The sequence below is a fragment of the Mercenaria mercenaria genome, unplaced genomic scaffold, assembly GCF_021730395.1.
Source record: "Mercenaria mercenaria strain notata unplaced genomic scaffold, MADL_Memer_1 contig_3565, whole genome shotgun sequence".
Taxonomy (NCBI): Eukaryota; Metazoa; Mollusca; class Bivalvia; order Venerida; family Veneridae; genus Mercenaria; species Mercenaria mercenaria.
Window position 1 is genome coordinate 46,188 of NW_026461716.1, and position 18,861 is coordinate 65,048.

At 35.9% G+C, this 18,861-nt stretch overlaps 1 protein-coding gene across 1 annotated transcript in view; it reads right to left on the reverse strand.

Moving 5' to 3' along the window:
- The window catches only part of LOC128553182 (uncharacterized), a gene marked incomplete at its 3' end in the record, with an annotated part of 53,940 nt that extends 36,363 nt beyond the window's left edge, over positions 1-17,577 (reverse strand). The window contains exon 1 of the mRNA XM_053534300.1: positions 17,344-17,577. Within this exon, the coding sequence (XP_053390275.1) occupies positions 17,344-17,367 (24 nt within the window). The remainder of the gene's footprint in view (positions 1-17,343) is intronic.
- Between the last annotated feature and the right edge of the window lie 1,284 nt (positions 17,578-18,861).

The following is an 18,861-nucleotide window of genomic DNA, read 5'->3' on the forward strand; positions in this document are numbered from 1 at the left end:
AATTTGCGCTTACACTTTTTAGAGTTTCGTTTTGTGCAAATAAGACGTCAATAAATGGGACGATGAAATATAAGATTTTGGTCAAAGGGATCGCCTACTCTAGGTATATTAACACTTCATGCAAAGGACACAAAATGTGTGTGTGTTCGGGTTTAACGTCTTTTTCAACAATTTTTCAGTCATATAAACGACGGTGTCTACTTGTAGCAGTGAGCACAATGCCCAACTTTATAGTGATGCCTCACTAGAATATCACGCCGTAAACACGTGGCATGATACCCCACCCAGTCAAATTATACTGACACCGGGCTGACCAGTCCTAGCACTATCCTCTTAATGCTGAACGCCAAGCGAGTAAGCTACAAGTACCATTTTTACGTCTCTGGTATGACGCGGCCGGGGATCGAACCCACGACCTTCCGCACTCGAAGCGGACGCTCTACCACAAGGCTACCGAGACACAAAAAGATCGATAAGAAAGTCAGATGTTACAGTGAAATGAGTTGCCCATTAATGATGTTGTTTTTATTATGTTATGTTATTATGTTATTTAGTTTTTGTCATATTTGAAACGGTGAGGTAAACAAATTGTGCCATATTGCCAATTTACTTTTAGTTTTAGATTAAGAATTGTTATATTTTCTGGTCCATTTAGTTCATGGAGTTCCGCTTCAGCCGGTTAAGGAGGTGTGATAGGTGTTGCACATATCATTATCTCTCATGAACAGACTCAATCAAACCCAGTCTGATATTGCTAGGTTGCATTCTTTGCTTCCAAAGGATCTTTTAACAGCATTTATTGATAACACGTTTTATACCCGCATGTAGATACACCTAAATATAGACGTTAACTGACAGCCATGAACCTTAGCGAATTGTGTTTTATCGATATTTTCGTATGTTTTAAAAATACAAAAACCAAATTTGTACCAATTACAGACACAACTCTGCTGTCTTATTGAATGGTTTAAAGAATGAAGAACATCAACGGGGAATGACAGAAGAGCAGGGAAACCTAGAGTTGGAGCGGGGAAGGCTAGCGTTGGAAACCCGTGATGGATACAGACATGAGAATTTCGATACGCGAGATTGCAGAGTCGTGTGATACTGGGATGGCAACCGCACATAAGATAGTGTCGGAAACCCTCGATAACCTATGGTTTAAAAATGTATCGGACTCTTGGGTTCGTCGACACGAGAAATGTGTGCAGGTTAGTGGATGTTACTTTGAAAAGGAGTGACATTACCTTGACGTTGTGCTTAAAATGAAGTTGCCTTGGACCAACAGTCTATACTGTGAGAGTTAATATTTCTGGATCTCATATTGTTTTAGTTAGAATGTAATAAAAGTTTGTACACAATCACAAGTATGGATAATCTATGTGCCTGAGATTTTTCTATACAACATCCCTTCTAGTCTGATTTTTCTTATATGATCACAGTCTTGGAACTTTCCGAACACACCTCGTACTTGATGGAATTGCTTTAGCAGTTATTGATTACAACTGGTGTAGTCTAGATACTTTAGTTTACTTTTTTAAAATGTGATTGTGATTCTGTAGTGTAAATTGTGACATAGAAATGTTTTCTTTAAAAGCACTTTGAAAGGTATTCTGTCTGTATGTCACTACTGTTACAACTGCATATAAATATTCCAGATAGTTTGCATACGCTGAACTGTGCTGAAAAATCAGGTGTTTTTCACTTGGATATGTGCTAGGCTATGCCATAACTCATTCAAGGATCTGAGGGTAAGAATCGATGGTGTCAGGAGATGGGTATATAGACTAGAAGAGATACATATTCCGGTGTAAACAGATCAAGGACATGTCATTCAGTGGATAAAATCTGTTAGAACATTGTCATTCTTGTTGTCTTCCAAATATGTCCAATAATGATCCATGGCTTTTTTATTAGTGCATGTACTTATGTAATTACTGGGACTTCATGTGACAAATTGCAAGAACAAACATTATTAGTGATCCATATTGGTTACTTTAAATTCTGCATTCTGCTGACAGTTTGCTAAATATAATCTCATATAACTATAGCTGGTATACAAAATAACACAATTTCATGTGTATCATATATATTTACATGGTTAAAAATATACATGAAAATAATAATGTGCATGTTGCAGTGTAGTACAAAAATGACAATATCTTCTTATTTGTACAAAGATTATCGTTATTTATATCTGTACAGATATATCTACGAGGGTTGTTCGATAAATTCGTGGAATTTTGCTCTAAAATCTTTAAGACTTTACGAAATCTTGTCAAAATTGGCATGAACACAGTACTGCTTATTGTAAATAAGATGCATAAAACCAGTATTTGAAATATTCTTAAAATTATTGGTAACGACTGATGCCCGCTTATATCCCATCGCCGGGGGTGAAAAAGTTATCCATAACATTTTGAAACTTGATATCAAATTTTGTCTTTCTGACTGTCCAAATTTAGCGCAATAGCGCAATATGTTAGTGGGCGTTATGACGTCATTTCCGTAAAATATTGTTATTGTAGTTATTTCCTCGGCCGCTGCGTGATAATTTTACGTTGTTATCAAGAACGCCCTATGCGCAAAATGACGTCTGTAAAGAATGACATTGTAATGCGGACAATGGTAAATTTCCGTGTTGGCTTAGACAAGACACCGAAACAAACTCTACAACAGATGGAAAAGTCAAATACTTCGTACAAATGCAGTCAATCGTTTGTGTACAAATGGCATGAACGTTTTAGGAAGGGAAGAACCTCTTTGAGGGATGATGCGAGAGAAGGAAGACCACCGCTGTCACATCGTCTATTCGAGATAAAGTTCAGGAGATGACGGACAATGGTCAGATCTATTGCTGATTACTTGATGTTTCGCGTTTAACTGTTCACACAATTCTTACCGAAGACCTGGGTATGTTCAAAGTAAGTACCCCTCTTAAAGGAAGATGAGAAGCAAAGGCTTGTTAGGTGTTCGGATGCGTTTTTACGCCGTTACGATGATGAAGGGGACATTTTTCTCGACAGGATTGTAACTTTAGATGAAACCTGGGTCCACCATTACTATCCCGAGACAAAGATTGAATCTTGCGTTTGGAATACTCCGCCACCAAAGAAGGCAAGAGTTCAGCGTAGCATGGGGAAGGAAATGTTCATGTACTTCATGGACAGACGAGGGATGATACTGGAACACAAAGTAAGAGATGGATGCACCGTAAATGCCAATCATTATTCCAGGGTATATTAATAATAATTATTTGAGTTAAGCTTCAAGTTTAATTCACATTATTTTTTAATTGTCAATAAGTTTATTTCATTAGATCTACATTAGAATAAAAATTCAATATTTGGATTAATCGTCATTAGCATAATGTGTGATTTCAAAACCTCTCATTGAAACTGTGAAGTACAGGTGCTATGATGGGATCTGGTTGATGCACTGAAACGCAAACGTCCAGGGATTGAACTAGACACAATAATTCTGCATCACGATAAAGTCCCAGCGCATCGGTCTACATCCACACTCTTGGAGATCAGTCTTCTTTACTGCACTCACCTTACTCACCTGATCTGGCACCAGTTGACTGAAATTAAGGCCTGCCTGTGAGGGCGGCAATTTAATAACATAAATGAGTTACGCCAGGCAACCAGGGACGTAATTAGTTCTTTTAGTGTAGACTGGTATCTGGAAGCATTTAGGATGTGGATTAATAGACACAGAAAATGCGATGACATTCATGGTGATTACGTTGGAAAAGTCCGACGTTCGCTTGGCTTGACCGGCGGTAAGGAAGCGTGAACTGTTTTTATTTTCATGTAAAGAGTCATTGTTCAGTATATTCTAATATAATTTATTCTAGCGAAAGTAATATTTCGCCGATTTCGCAAGACTATCTCGTCTTTTTTTAAGAAATTCCACGAATTTATCGAACAACACTCGTTTATTACTTTTAATGCACATACTCTAAAATCAAAAACATATTTGCATTTATTCTATGCTAACTAATGAAATACTGTATTCTATCAGTTAAATATATTCATATTTCATCACTCACACTGTGAAAATATGAAATCTATATTTTCACACTGTGAGAGATATAGGTCCGCCCCCTCATTACATAGTGTATGAATTTTAAATTATTTGCTTAAAACAGGATGAAAATTGTAGCCGCACTTTGTTCTTTATAGTATATTTCTCGATTAAAATTATTTTACTTAAAAAAAATTTCATACCGTTATGCAGCAAAAAATAAAACAAAATGGAACTTTATGTTGCATGCGTCTTTATATCGTCACAGCACGTCTGACGTCATGTCTGTTTACGCGCGTCTGTTTCCCGCGCTGAGACTAAAATAATTGCAAAATGCACATCTCAACGTAACTGAGCATAAAATAAAAAGAAAATGCGTTTGTTTTTCGTGAATATAGAATATATCTCACCTCGAAGTGAGAAAATTTTCACATTTTCACTCGCGCTACGCGCTCGTGAAAATATTTGAAATTTTCTCACTTCTCAGTGAGATATATTCCATATTCACTCAAAACAAACAAATATCCTCTATCTCTTTGTGTGTCTTTGCATATCTATTTCAATTCTAGCCTTTTATAAAGTTCATATTTTTAAAATAATATTTATTGCTGATAACAAATATACACAACAATCACATCATAATCATTTTAGAAGTTTAAAAACTAATTTTACAGTAAATTTTTTGTAATTTGTTTTGTGTGTGTGTGTGTGTGTGTGTGTGTGTGTGTGTGTGTGTGCGTGTTTGCGTGTGTGTGTGTGTGTGTGTGCGTGCGATACATGTCTCAACAGTGTCACGATTCAGCATAATGTTTAGCATTTTTTTATTTATTCATTGTTATTTTTTTTCAAATAAATGTGCTCTAAAATCACCGTTTAAACATTAATTATATATATGTATCTACCTACCTTTAAATATATTTTTTTTTCATCTGTCTTTGCACGTCTCTGTGTGTCTTTGTATGTCTTTGTCGAAGTCTAGTGTATCAAATGTACACTGACAGAGACCAGCCTGTCACTAATTCAGTGATATCAATAAACTATTTCTGTTTACAGTAATGAAAACCAAACCAAAACTGATTTCAATTTCATTCATTTCTCTGAAAACTATTGCAAGTACTTGTATAAAAAGCTTGAGAAGATATTTATATTCTATGGGGAAGTGTTAACCCCGTCGTGGAAACCAGTGACAAACGATTTTACTGTTTCACTTAAATCATATGAGCTGTTCTCATGCAAACTACACATAAATCTAAGAACAAACTAATGGATTTTCTATTAAACTTTATGTAAAACTGTCTTCGAGTTACCTGAGAAGCTTTGATTTAACTTGAAGTGCAGCCGAAATGCGGACCTTGTTTCCGTGAGTCACAACAAACAACGGATTTACCCAAAGTCATTCTGAACTAACATAAGTATTTTGTAATACCATTATCCATGCTTAATACCAAAATGTATCTTTTCTAATGGTACAAGACACACAATTACAACAGTTTCCTAGTTAAATCGGCTTACGGATCTAAGTTTTGTACGGAACTGGAATATCAGCGTCCAGAGACTTGTGGAACATTTTCATTGGTCGAGAAAATCCGTAAGTCGCGTTCATTGGTCGGACTCGATTAGACTGTTTACAATTTACAGAAATTAATGCTGCAAAGGTTATAAATACAGCGTTCCCCTTCAGATGGCGGCTTTCCTTCCGTAAGAACGGACACTGGGTTAATCGCATGTTTGATCCGCAAGGTTATTTTCCGTAAGTTACGAAATCCGTAAGTGGACAAAATCCGTCAGTCAACAACAGTATAATTATAGTATTTTATACAAGTAACAGTTATAAATACTTACGTTTTCCGTAAGTCATAGAATCCGTAAGTTGATAAAATCCGTCAGTCAATGACAGTATTTATAAATGTATACAAATATCAGTACTATTATACTAGTATAGAATATTAACATTTTCCGTAAGTCATGGAATCCGTAAGTGAATAAAATCCGTCAGTCAATAGCTTATGTTTATTTTGGTAAACAAAGAACAGTACATATATATACTAGTACATAATACTTTACGTTCTTTTTAAATACAAGTCACTGTAAAAAGAGTACAAAAGTTTTCGCTTTTCATATAACTGTAATCGGAATTATTAATCGGCACTTGAGCAGCGTACCACCAATGAACGTTATCAACCTTCACCCCTCCAAAGAAACTATTAAACAGCAACACATGTACAAATTATCATAGAATCTAGTTAGTTGTGTTATCATCATACATGAAGCTTTAATCTATCAGTTTGATATTAATTAAAAGTTTATTTAACGTTAACAGCTTTCACTGCTATTTTCTACTTGTGGTATTTTACCGTTCCGGCCATTTCGGTAATTAATACCTGATTTAAGTCTAAGTCATCCCGTACCTTATACCGTAAAATATACGCCTATGTATAGCTTACAAATGGTGTCAGAAGCACGGATATTAGTTCTATCTAATATCTAGAACCGCGAATACGCAGCCGGACAGTATTTCTAATTAAATTACTCGTGTAAACAATAACTGAATCCTTAATATCTTTCAAAGAAATTCTAATTTAGTAATACTTAGTTGTACTTTGTCTACAATTTCGGAAACTTGTGTGAATACGGATTTGGCGACAGGCAGATAAGGACATTGACGATTTCGGACAGAAAAGCTATACGAATCGGATCTTGCGAAAACAAAATATTGACGTTTTATAAAGACTTAAGTTATCTCTCTCTACCATAAACGGTAATAGGTTAAGGCCAAGGAAAGCCCCCTGTGACCATGGAGATGAGGAAGGATCTCCAAGACGTCGCAGAAGAGTCTCAGAGGACGGACACGATGATGGACATTCTTTTGATCACAGAGAAATGCGTTACTGCTATAGACCAACAAGACCTTCAATAGTTATTAAACCGAATCAATATACTGGAGATGAGGACTGGGAACAATATATTTCCCAATTTGAGGATTGTGCAGAACTTGGCCAATGGACTGAAAAAGAAATGTTTCTCACCTTGGCTGCAAGCCTGAAGGGTCAAGGACGAGTATTTTATACAAGTCTCCCTGCATCTGCAAAAGGTAATTACGAGCGCCTTGCACCTTCATTAGAGCAAAGATTCCGTAGTGCGCGACAACAGTCAAGATGGTTATCTAAATTTCAAGGTCGAGTAAAATTGTATGGGGAGTCTATTGCCGCCTTTGGAGATGATCTGATTTCTACAAAGCACTGTCTATTGAAATGAAGTGCAGAGTAATGGATCGTGATTGTAAAACTGTTTCAGAGGCTGTTGAAGTTGTTGAAAGGTATGAGGAATTACTTGGAGACACATCCGGAAGTTCTAGGCACAGAGGTACCGTAAGGTATGTCCAGAACGAAGGCTATCAAAGAACAAAAATGGATTATACGGATAGTAACAATGACCAAATACAGAAAACCCTAAGGTCCATTCAGTATAGGCTTGACAAGATCGAAAACAGAAGATATCAGAAGCCAAAAGATACACAGAGAAGATGCTACATATGCCAATCTACAGAACACCTCTTCAGAAATTGTCCTGAGAAGACAGCAAATGCTGTCAGTCATGGCCGACGAGAATCAGAAGGAGTCAATCACGCTTCGTGAAACGAGATGATGCCTTCTCTGTAGGTCGAGAGTTGGCTAGGTCACATGATGAAAGACCTGACAATCAGGGTGGTTTAAAATCAAATGAACTTCAAGACCAAAAGTCAAATGACATAAAAGAAACTAAAACAATAGAAGATGTTAAAACTGAAAGTAATAAGATAAAGGATAGCAATAACAGGGTTGGACAGGTTGCTAGTAATGGAGCAAACTTCGATAATGGTCATTATGTGAAAGGAGAAAATAACGGAAAGCAAATAAACTTTCTGCTAGACAGTGGCAGCACCGCTACTTTGCTGTCAAAAGAAATGTTTGATAGGGTAGGACAAGACTCAATAACTGAAAGAAATTTATTTATGCAAGGTGTGAACGGTTCCAATATTAAAATTTATGGTCGTGATAATTTCAATCTAAGATTAGGTCAAAGCCACTTTGAGCATCCTATTATCGTGTGTGATATAACTGTAGATGGCATAATCGGTCAAGATTTCATTTCAAAATACGTCAGTATCTGGGACATGGGAAAGTTGCAACTGAAATTTTTGTCAGGGGATAGCGTACAATGTTATGCATGTCATGAACCCGATAGGATATGTAGAGTTACAGTTAAAGAAATGGTAGAAGTTCCCCCTCAGTCTTATGCATATGTAAAGGTCAGTATTCCTGGTGGTGAAGAGATGACAAAAAGTGCCTTTATAGAGGGCTCAAGGAACATGAATTCTGAAAAGTCAATTAACGTGATCGAGGGAATTGTCAATCCTCACAGTTCCGACGTCAGTATAGGTATTGTCAATAAAAGTGAGGAGTCAGTTCTACTATGTCCAGGGATAGACTTAGCAAAATGCAAAGCATCATATGAAGAGGTTGAAACTGATCAGTACCATTGTGCAAATGTGAATGTCCATGAAAATGAAGGACAAGCAGGAGTACCCCCCGACCATGTAAGGGAGCTCTTAGAAAGAAGTGCTACATATCTAGATGATGATGACAAGCAAAGATTGGGTGATCTCCTCTACAGATATAAAGATATCTTTGTCACGTCATCAGACGAGTTAGGGTGTACAAATCTTGTTAAGCATAAAATAAACACCAGTGATGCACATCCTATACGACAAGCACCCAGACGACAACCATTTGGAAAACGCCAAAGTGAGAAGGAGGAGATTGACAGGATTTTGTCAAAAGGCATAATTGAGCCCTCGAATAGCGCTTGGTCCTCTCCCGTAGTATTGGTTACAAAGAAAGATGGGTCAACAAGATTTTGTGTGGACTATAGAAAATTAAATGAGGCCACCGTGAAAGATGCTTATCCCATTCCTAGGGTAGACGAGTGTTTTGATTCCCTTTCTGGAGCCAAATGATTCAACTCTATGGACTTGTGCTCAGGTTTCTGGCAAACTGAGATGGACCAGGATGATAAATTTAAAACAGCTTTCTCAACAGCAACTGGTGGTCTTTATCACTTCAAAGTAATGCCTTTTGGTCTTGTTAATGCCCCATCCACGTTCCAACGACTGATGGAAAATGTTCTCAGGGGTCGTCAATGGGTAGAATCTCTTTTGTACATGGACGATATCATTACACCTGGCAAGACAGTTGATGAATGTTTAACGAGGCTTGAAAATGTTTTTAAGAGACTCCAGTCAGTAAATCTTAAGCTTAAAACATCCAAATGTCAGTTTTTCCAGAAGTCCGCCTCATTTTTAGGTCATACTGTATCTGAAGATGGCATACAAACCGACAAAAGTAAAGTAAAGGCAGTTCAAGACTGGCCTGTCCCTACCAATGCAAAGCAAATTAGAAGCTTTTTAGGACTGGCGTCATATTACAGACGATTTGTAATGGGATTTGCTGAACTGGCAAGGCCTTTGCATAAGCTGTGTGAAAAGAACTCAAAGTTTTGCTGGTCAAGCGAATGTCAAGAAGCTTTTGATGCACTGAAGCGAGCTCTTACAACTTCTCCAATTCTTGCATATCCACGTATGGACTGTAAATTCATTTTGGACACTGATGCTAGCGACAAATCAGTTGGGGCAATCTTATCACAAGAGCAAGATGGCAAAGAGCACGTTATTGCCTATATGAGCAAAACAATGAACAAACACGAGCAAGCATACTGTATTACCCGTAAAGAATTGTTGGCAGTTATTGTAGCTTTGAAAAACTTTCACCATTATTTGTACGGACGGGGAAGTATTGCTAAGAACTGACAAATCTTCTGTAAGTTGGATGCGGAGCCTTAAAGCGCCTACTGGTCAGGTTGCTAGATGGTTGCAGGAACTTGGTACGTACAACCTTGTTGTTGTTCACAGGGCTGGGAAGAGTCATGGTAATGCAGATGCTCTCTCCCGGATGCCTTGTTAAGCGTGTGCTAGGCAACAAGAGTTAAATGAGACTGTCGAGTGTGAAGAAGCACAGGAGGACAGTAATATTAGTGAACCAGGGCAACTGGTTTTGATAAGACTCTTGATAAAGTAAGGCAAACCTTCTATTGGCCTGGCATAACAGACAGTGTAAAAGCCTACTACAAAAAGTGTGATGTATGCACTGCCCGCAATCTGTCTAAAACACAGAACAAAGCACCTCTAGGTAAATATGTAGTAGGCGAACCAATGGAACGAATAATGATGGACATTTTGGGTCCTCTTCAAACTACTAGTTCTGGCTATAAATATGTTCTTGTTATTGCCGATTGGTTCACTAAATGGACTGAGAGCTTTCCATTACCAGACCAGGAGGCGAAAACTGTAGCAAAAACCTTGGTTGACAATTTTATCTGTCGCTTTGGTGTTCCCTTGCAATTATATACGGACCAGGGTAGTAATTTCGAGTCCAGGCTGATTGCTGAATTATGTAATTATCTTGATATTGAAAAGGTTCATTCTTCAGGTATGAGGCCACAAGCCAACGGAAATATAGAAAGGTTCAATAGAAGTTTGTTATCCATGCTTTCCAAATATTGTCAGATTCACCAAAATAACTGGGATGTGTATCTTCCTTTGGTCATGATGGCCTATCGTAGTTCAAATCAGTCAAGCACAAAAGTATCTCCGAACAAAATGGTTTTTGGACGGGAAATTATTCTTCCAATGAGTGCTGTGGTGGGCAGACCAGTACAAGAAAACCCAATTATCGACAAAGATTCTTATGTGTCTGATTTACAAGAAAGGATAGAAGATATCCATGACTGTGCCCGGGACAATATAGGCAAAGTTGTCAACTATCAGAAAAAGCATTATGATACAAATGCAAAACAGAGAACTTTTAAGGAAGGGCAGTGTGTTTGGTTACATGACCAAACTAGGCACAAGGGCATTTGTTCAAAACTAGTTAATAAATGGAAAGGTCCATATCTTATTACTAGGGTCATGGATGATTTAATTTGTTTAGTGAAGCGTTCAAAATCTCAGAGACCTAAGGCTTTTCATGTCGACAGGCTGTGGCCATACTCGGGTACAAATGTACCTACTTGGATTAAAAGAGAGAGATCACAAGTCTAAATGTAATTTCAAATGACTTACCGGAATGCGCGAATTTGCATATTTAAAAACGCGTTTCGACTACCGAATAAATAACATGTCCATGTAGGCAGTATTTAAAATACAATTAACAACAACAACAACAACAATTATAACAATATTGAAATATCAAACTTTATCACAGTCTAGAAAAATAACTAAAAGTATATTGGAACAAATAAATAAGTAAATATATAAAAATATACGAATGTATACATACATGTTTCAAAATATAACAACAACAACAATAACAACAACAAAGTCCAGTCCCGATATCCAGCATCATGTACGCTTATCTAAGTGCTGATTCATAACATAATTCGTTCTCTCACTTTAAGTAAACCTACTTTATTCTATTTTCAGACTATGTTCAAGTGTTGGCTTTGTCCGAAAACCTACCCTAGCAAGACGGAGTTAAATGCACATTTAACATCCAAAGTTCATAGGAGATTGTCTGTTCTTTGCCCGTGGTGTGACCACGAGAGAACTTTTACCAGGCCAGGGGATCTATTGACACACTGTAAGCAAAAACATTTTGCAACCACCAACAGCCTGCCTAAGAATTTCTTTTCAACAGGAAATTGCTTTTATTTGTCAATTTATCCACAAGACTACGTCAAAATATCACATGCGGAAGAATGGTCTGCACAAGAAGCAATTGAGGCCAGGCGTCTGGTAATAAGGTAGACGGAAAGGCAGGAAGACGGTCAGGTAAAGAGGGATAACTGGAGAGCAGGTTGGAGATCGGCCGTTAGGTTAGCTAAACAAAAGAAAGAAAATAAAGAAAATAAACAAAACACTAGAGACGAATACACTGCCACAAAATTAATAAAAATGGATATGGACAAAGAGAAAAATGTAATAAATACAACGGACGTAGGTAGGAATTGCACGGTAAGCTTAAAATACCTAAACACATTGTCTGATGGTCTAACATACAGATTATCAGAGAAAACCTCACAAGTCAAAAATAAAATGAAAGATAATGACTCAAATGATAACGCAAACAAGTCTAACAGCAAAGAAGAACATAAAAATGAAAATGCAGAACAAAGTGAGGAACAAAACGGTCATAATCAGAACAATGTGTCAGATCTTGAACAACAGAGGAGTCAGGTAATTCAAGAGGAACCTTTGAATTTATCGGTTAAAGGTCAAAAGGAAGGAGATGTCTTAGATCAAGGTGAAAAAGAGAGTGACAAAGATGAATGTGACAATGACATAAACAGTAACAAAAAGAACGTGGAAGTATTAGAAGTAAATAATGTTACAAATACACAGGACAGTGGTACTGCGACACCACTTCTAGATGAAAGAACCAGTGAAATGAATATGTTGGGAGAATTAGACATAGTAAGTAAACTATTAGGGTCTGATAGTAAGAGAAAGAGGGAAGATGAAGATGAAGGTACAGCTGCTGAAAAAGATCGAGAAATCAAAGTAGTAAAAACAACTGAAGGAAACGTAAGAAGGATAATTATTCCAAAACGAAAAGTACTTAAAGACGCAAACAAAATGGACCCTAAAATCAACAATGAACCAGGAAATGAAACAGAACAAGACAATGGAAGAACAGTAAATACCAACAATGACATAACAGACACAAACAATAATGTGGTTGAATGGAGTTCTTGGTCAGAAAAAGCCAAAGACTTGTTAATAACGGGTGTACTTCCCTTGTGTCCACCCGGACGACGAGATTGGAGTGAGGCGGGTGTCTTTAAGATATCAGAGGTGAACTTTAAATGGCCTCCTAACAAGTGGACAGAAATGTCAGCTGAGAGAAAACTTCTGGAGCTTGAGTATGCTTCAATGCGCTTAGAAGCTAATTTAGAGGGTGAAATTGATTGTACTATGTCCAGAATTTACCTTTTGGACAAGTACAATTTCCTAGCACTACCAGGCTCAGCTAAATGTAAAAAGGAAGAGAATGAATTAGCAGCCTCAAGATCCAGATTTTACATGTATCAAATGTTACGGGAAATAGCTAGTGGACGTGAACCATCGATGGCAGAGCAGTTACAAGTGCAAAGCTTAGAAAACATTAGGAAAACAACCCGACCAGGAAAAATTAATTTGCGTGACATACAAACTCCGCTTCGATTATCTCTTACATAGAGCCATTATGATTGACTGTGAACAAAGTAAGGTCATACAGTGCAGTTTTTTTTAAAAGTGAACAAAAGCTAGGGTGGACAAAACACAGAAGGTTATAGTTAACCAAAGCGTGAGAAAGGATGTTCTATCATAATTTAACCTGTATTCAGTCAAGTCAGTGATTATGTGTCATGTGTTGAATATAATATGCAATGTACTTATACATATCGCGAGTAAGTTGAAGTTCGCAAGTGGTAAAATATTCGTCAATAGTTGCTCATTATTTCTAGAAACCATGGAATATGTTGGATATTTCTTTAAAATACAGTGATCAAGGTCGTTATTATAATATTTCGAGAAGTTGAAACTGCAAACATTTGTAAGACTTACTCTGAGATGGTGTTTCATTTAAACCGATTATTGTTGCATGTTTGTGTTATTGTAATAACGTTCCCGTATGGATATATTTCAAATATAAATATTAACCTTTGAAGTGATGTTATCGGGGAAAACAGTGTCAGTTACTCTGTAAGAAATTTTAATGATGGACGTGACAGTTTTAACACTGCCAGTGTTATTCATTTTAAAATTTGCTTGTTGATTTGTTTAAACGTTTTACAGGTGAGTTTAATGATTAAGTTCTTGTTGCTATTATCAAAAAAAAGTTGTTAAATTAAGTGTTTTAACTTATTCATTAATATATTAATAAGATATTGAACTATAATCCAGGAGGATTATTTGAGGCAAAGGAGGGGGAAGTGTTATCAAATGTACACTGACAGAGACCAGCCTGTCACTAATTCAGTGATATCAATAAACTATTTCTGTTTACAGTAATGAAAACCAAACCAAAACTGATTTCAATTTCATTCATTTCTCTGAAAACTATTGCAAGTACTTGTATAAAAAGCTTGAGAAGATATTTATATTCTATGGGGAAGTGTTTACCCCGTCGTGGAAACCAGTGACAAACGATTTTACTGTTTCACTTAAAACATATGAGCTGTTCTCATGCAAACTACACATAAATCTAAGAACAAACTAATGGATTTTCTATTAAACTTTATGTAAAACTGTCTTCGAGTTACCTGAGAAGCTTTAATTTAACTTGAAGTGCAGCCGAAATGCGGACCTTGTTTCCGTGAGTCACAACAAACAACGGATTTACCCAAAGTCATTCTGAACTAACATAAGTATTTTGTAATACCATTATCCATGCTTAATACCAAAATGTATCTTTTCTAATGGTACAGGACACACAATTACAACAGTTTCCTAGTTAAATCGGCTTACGGATCTAAGTTTTGTACGGAACTGGAATATCAGCGTCCTGAGACTTGCGGAACATTTTCATTGGTCGAGAAAATCCGTAAGTCGCGTTCATTGATCGGACTCGATTAGACTGTTTACAATTTACGGAAATTAATGCTGCAAAGGTTATAAATACAGCGTTCCCCTTCAGATGGCGGCTTTCCATCCGTAAGAACGGACACTGGGTTAATCGCATGTTTGATCCGCAAGGTTATTTTCCGTAAGTTACGAAATCCGTAAGTGGACACAATCCGTCAGTCAACAACAGTATAATTATAGTATTTTATACAAGTAACAGTTATAAATACTTACGTTTTCCGTAAGTCATAGAATCCGTAAGTGGATAAAATCCGTCAGTCAATGACAGTATTTATAAATGTATACAAATATCAGTACTATTATACTAGTATAGAATATTAACATTTTCCGTAAGTCATGGAATCCGTAAGTGAATAAAATCCGTCAGTCAATAGCTTACGTTTATTTTGGTAAACAAAGAACAGTACATATATATACTAGTACATAATACTTTACGTTCTTTTTAAATACAAGTCACTGTAAAAAGAGTACAAAAGTTTTAGCTTTTCATATAACTGTAATCGTAATTATTAATCGGCACTTGAGCAGCGTACCACCAATGAACGTTATCAACCTTCACCCCTCCAAAGAAACTATTAAACAGTAACACATGTACAACTTATCATAGAATCTAGTTAGTTGTGTTATCATCATACATGAAGCTTTAATCTATCAGTTTGATATTAATTAAAAGTTTATTTAACGTTAACAGCTTTCACTGCTATTTTCTACTTGTGGTATTTTACCGTTCCGGCCATTTCGGTAATTAATACCTTATTTAAGTCTAAGTCATCCCGTACCTTATACCGTAAAATATACGCCTATGTATAGCTTATAATATGTACCTACCTTCCTTTTAATATATTTTTTTTTATCTGTCGTTGCACGTCTCTGTGTGTCTTTGTATGTCTTTGTCGAAGTCTAGTGTATTTGTAGCCTTTTAAAACGTTTAATATATATTATTTATTATTTATAATCATTGATTATATATACACTCCGAAATCAAATGATAACTATATTCGATAGATAAAAAAATAATTTGACAACTTACAATTTCTGTATTTTCATCTCTTTGTGTTCCGATTTATATACAAATGTGTCTTTGTGTCTGTCTTTGCATCCCTTAGTGTGTCGTAGTGCGTTTTTCATGTCTTTGCATGCCTTAGTAGTGTTAAATGGTAAATATGCAAATTATACAATATATGCAGGATATGTCAGTCCGTGGTTCGACTCCATTTCAGATATTTAAAAACATCGTTTTTAACATATATGTTACTTCTGTGCACATAATGCTCGTGTTGAAGAACATATTAACAAAAAGCAGTCAGCTTAGCAAAAATTTGTCTTCGACGATAAACATGCCATTGTATAGTGGCGATTGAAAAGAGATGAATAATATGTATTAGCATTTAAAACAGAAGAAACAACAGAAGAGCGAATTGAGATAACCTTAGCTCGGTTTCTGATTTAACATTGAAATAAGTTGATAAAACAAATCCAAAGTTGAAGACTTTGAAGAAAAAAAAGAAATAAAGCTAAATAAATCAAATTTAAATTATTAAAAAAGAAAATATTTAATGACAAACTTCAGAACGGGATACTATTAATCTGTTTTATGCAGATCCGACATCTGACTGCTCTACCAGCTGTCGTAGCCATTCATCTTCTGATTTAATCAAACTGATATTTTTCATACATTGGTATAGCAAATTCAATCCGATTATTGGACTACCCGTTGAAAATAAACTCGTCTAAGGTCAGGGTCAGAGGTCAGTTGTGATCTATACATATTTATAGATAATAATGCAAATAAAACTTAAGTACAGTTATATCATATCAGTAATAACATCAATAGTAAATCATCATTCTATGAATCAATCCTTTGCCTTCATAATCGCTTGCGCCTACATCCGCGAATAAATGTTCAAAACATGAATATTTACAGCCTCTTTTGTGGATAACCAAATACAAAATTAAATCATTCATCAATCATAAATGATATTATTACAAAAAGCTAGTATTATGCAAGTGACATAACTATTATATCGATATCATGAAAATTCGATGTACTGTTTGTCACAACTTAGGAACAATTTGTAGGAAACATAAATCGACAACTCGCGGTATCGTATTATCTATCTAAATTCTACAAAGATTACTAAAATTGTGAGACAATTTATAGCCATGATAGCGAACTCCCCATCCAAAGTGTAAAATTCTCTAACTCGATTTTGTCGAGGGATATAGCAAGGCTTTTTTAAAAGCATGACACCCTGTGTGGTCACGGTCCCACTTTCGGCGTCTCCGAACGGGTTAGCTCAATAGTTTAACATAGGACTGCCAATCACGTGATCTTATTCTCGAATCAAGGGTAAGTTATTTTGCTGTTATAATTTAACTGTAGACAAATATTAAAATAATTCCACGTTCTGAATCTCAAAAAATAATTCAAACTGTGTAGACGTATGGAATCGTTTCTCGCTGAATATCAAAAGCTTTCCAATATTAATTCAAATTGATTACTATATTTACACAATCACATCTTGTTTCTTAAAATCATGAGCATTATTAGCCGAATGTATCTGCTATTTTCATTTAAAAGAAAATGTGATACATAGCTCTTGTTTATATTTAATATTGCATTAATTTTCAAACAAAATATCAGACATAATTACCTCATTCAATTGATCAATTGCCATTTGAACTCCTGGTTGACCGTAAAGGGGGGCTCTTCCATTCTGTTCTCTGATCTCAAGTATGCTTTTAAACAAGTCTATATAATCATGGAGTTTGCCTTCAGGTAGCTCATAGTTTGCACTGTGAAGAATGGCGTTACGGGCTTCCTTTGCCTACAACAAAACATGAGCGGCTTTTCTAATTTACTGTCATTAACATTTTAAACGGAGGTCATAAGATAGGTCTTCATTATTATTTACATAGACATTCTAAGCCAGCCCATGGTCTTACATGTACAATCATTTTTAATACTCGTGATCCATAACTTTACGAAGAGTAGTTTTACTTTTATTATTATTCATTTGGTACATTTATTTTACACGTTCCTCTATTTCCTTGCGGAGAGTTCTATAGTAGGCTGTGTGGTTTGAATGTGACTTTCCTTGTCGGTCATAACATGCTTGGTTTTATCAACACTGTTACCTCCCACAAAGATTAAATAGAATAGATGATCCCAACGGATCGGACATAATTACAATATATATATATTGAGTGAAAATATCAGAATTGTCTCCCTTATCGGTGATGATATATTTCGATATCTCACTGCAAACAAACAAATTTTCTTTTTATTTTATGCTAGCTTGTGAAGATCAACGAATTTTCTGTTTATTACGTGCATAAATGTTCATATAAATCCAATATTTTATGACGAAATTCGGATTTATTTAAGGTACCGTGTTACATATGATACATCCGCTAAATTACCATGGACACTTAGGCACATTAATATCGAATATTGGTGATTAGGTTCATTAAATCAACACGACGCCATTTTGTTTTTAAAAACAGAAGGCGACAAACAAAAACTGCATTTAAATATTTTGTGTAAAAATACACAGTCCGCTGCTAACAGAGACATTGACAAATGCCGGTAGTTAAGTAGAAGCATAATTAAATCTTTTCGGGTTAGTCCGTCAGTTCGTTGAATAACCGGAAGCTTGCTTTGTTTACCAAAATACACGCTAAAGGTCAGATTAAAAAAAACAACACGAAAAATCTAAACAACTGTGGTATATGCGTATGTCCATGGAAAATCAAGCTGCAGAATTAAATATCATCATGGATTCAATAGAAATAGCTAGGAAATATTGATCTAGGAGCTGCATAGCATAACAAAATGTATGGAAGTTGGAACACAACTGCCAGCTGGGCTTGGAGTGGGAAAGTAAATGCTGGCATATTACGTAAGGTTGAGTTGATGTCTTGTGATAATTAACTAAGACAACAACCAACTAAATGTGCTGTCGCCAGTAAAATCTACCACACGATAGTGAACCAATGGAAAAAAAGTAAAGGAAACACACATATATCTGTAGCTACATGAAATTATGGCAAGGCCTAGCAACCAAGCTGACAAAGGTAACATTATTTCTTTTGCAAATTTAATTATATAGCTAGCCTGTTCTATATAGGATTGCCTAGCAGTTCATGACTCGTGTATGGCTTGAGTATTA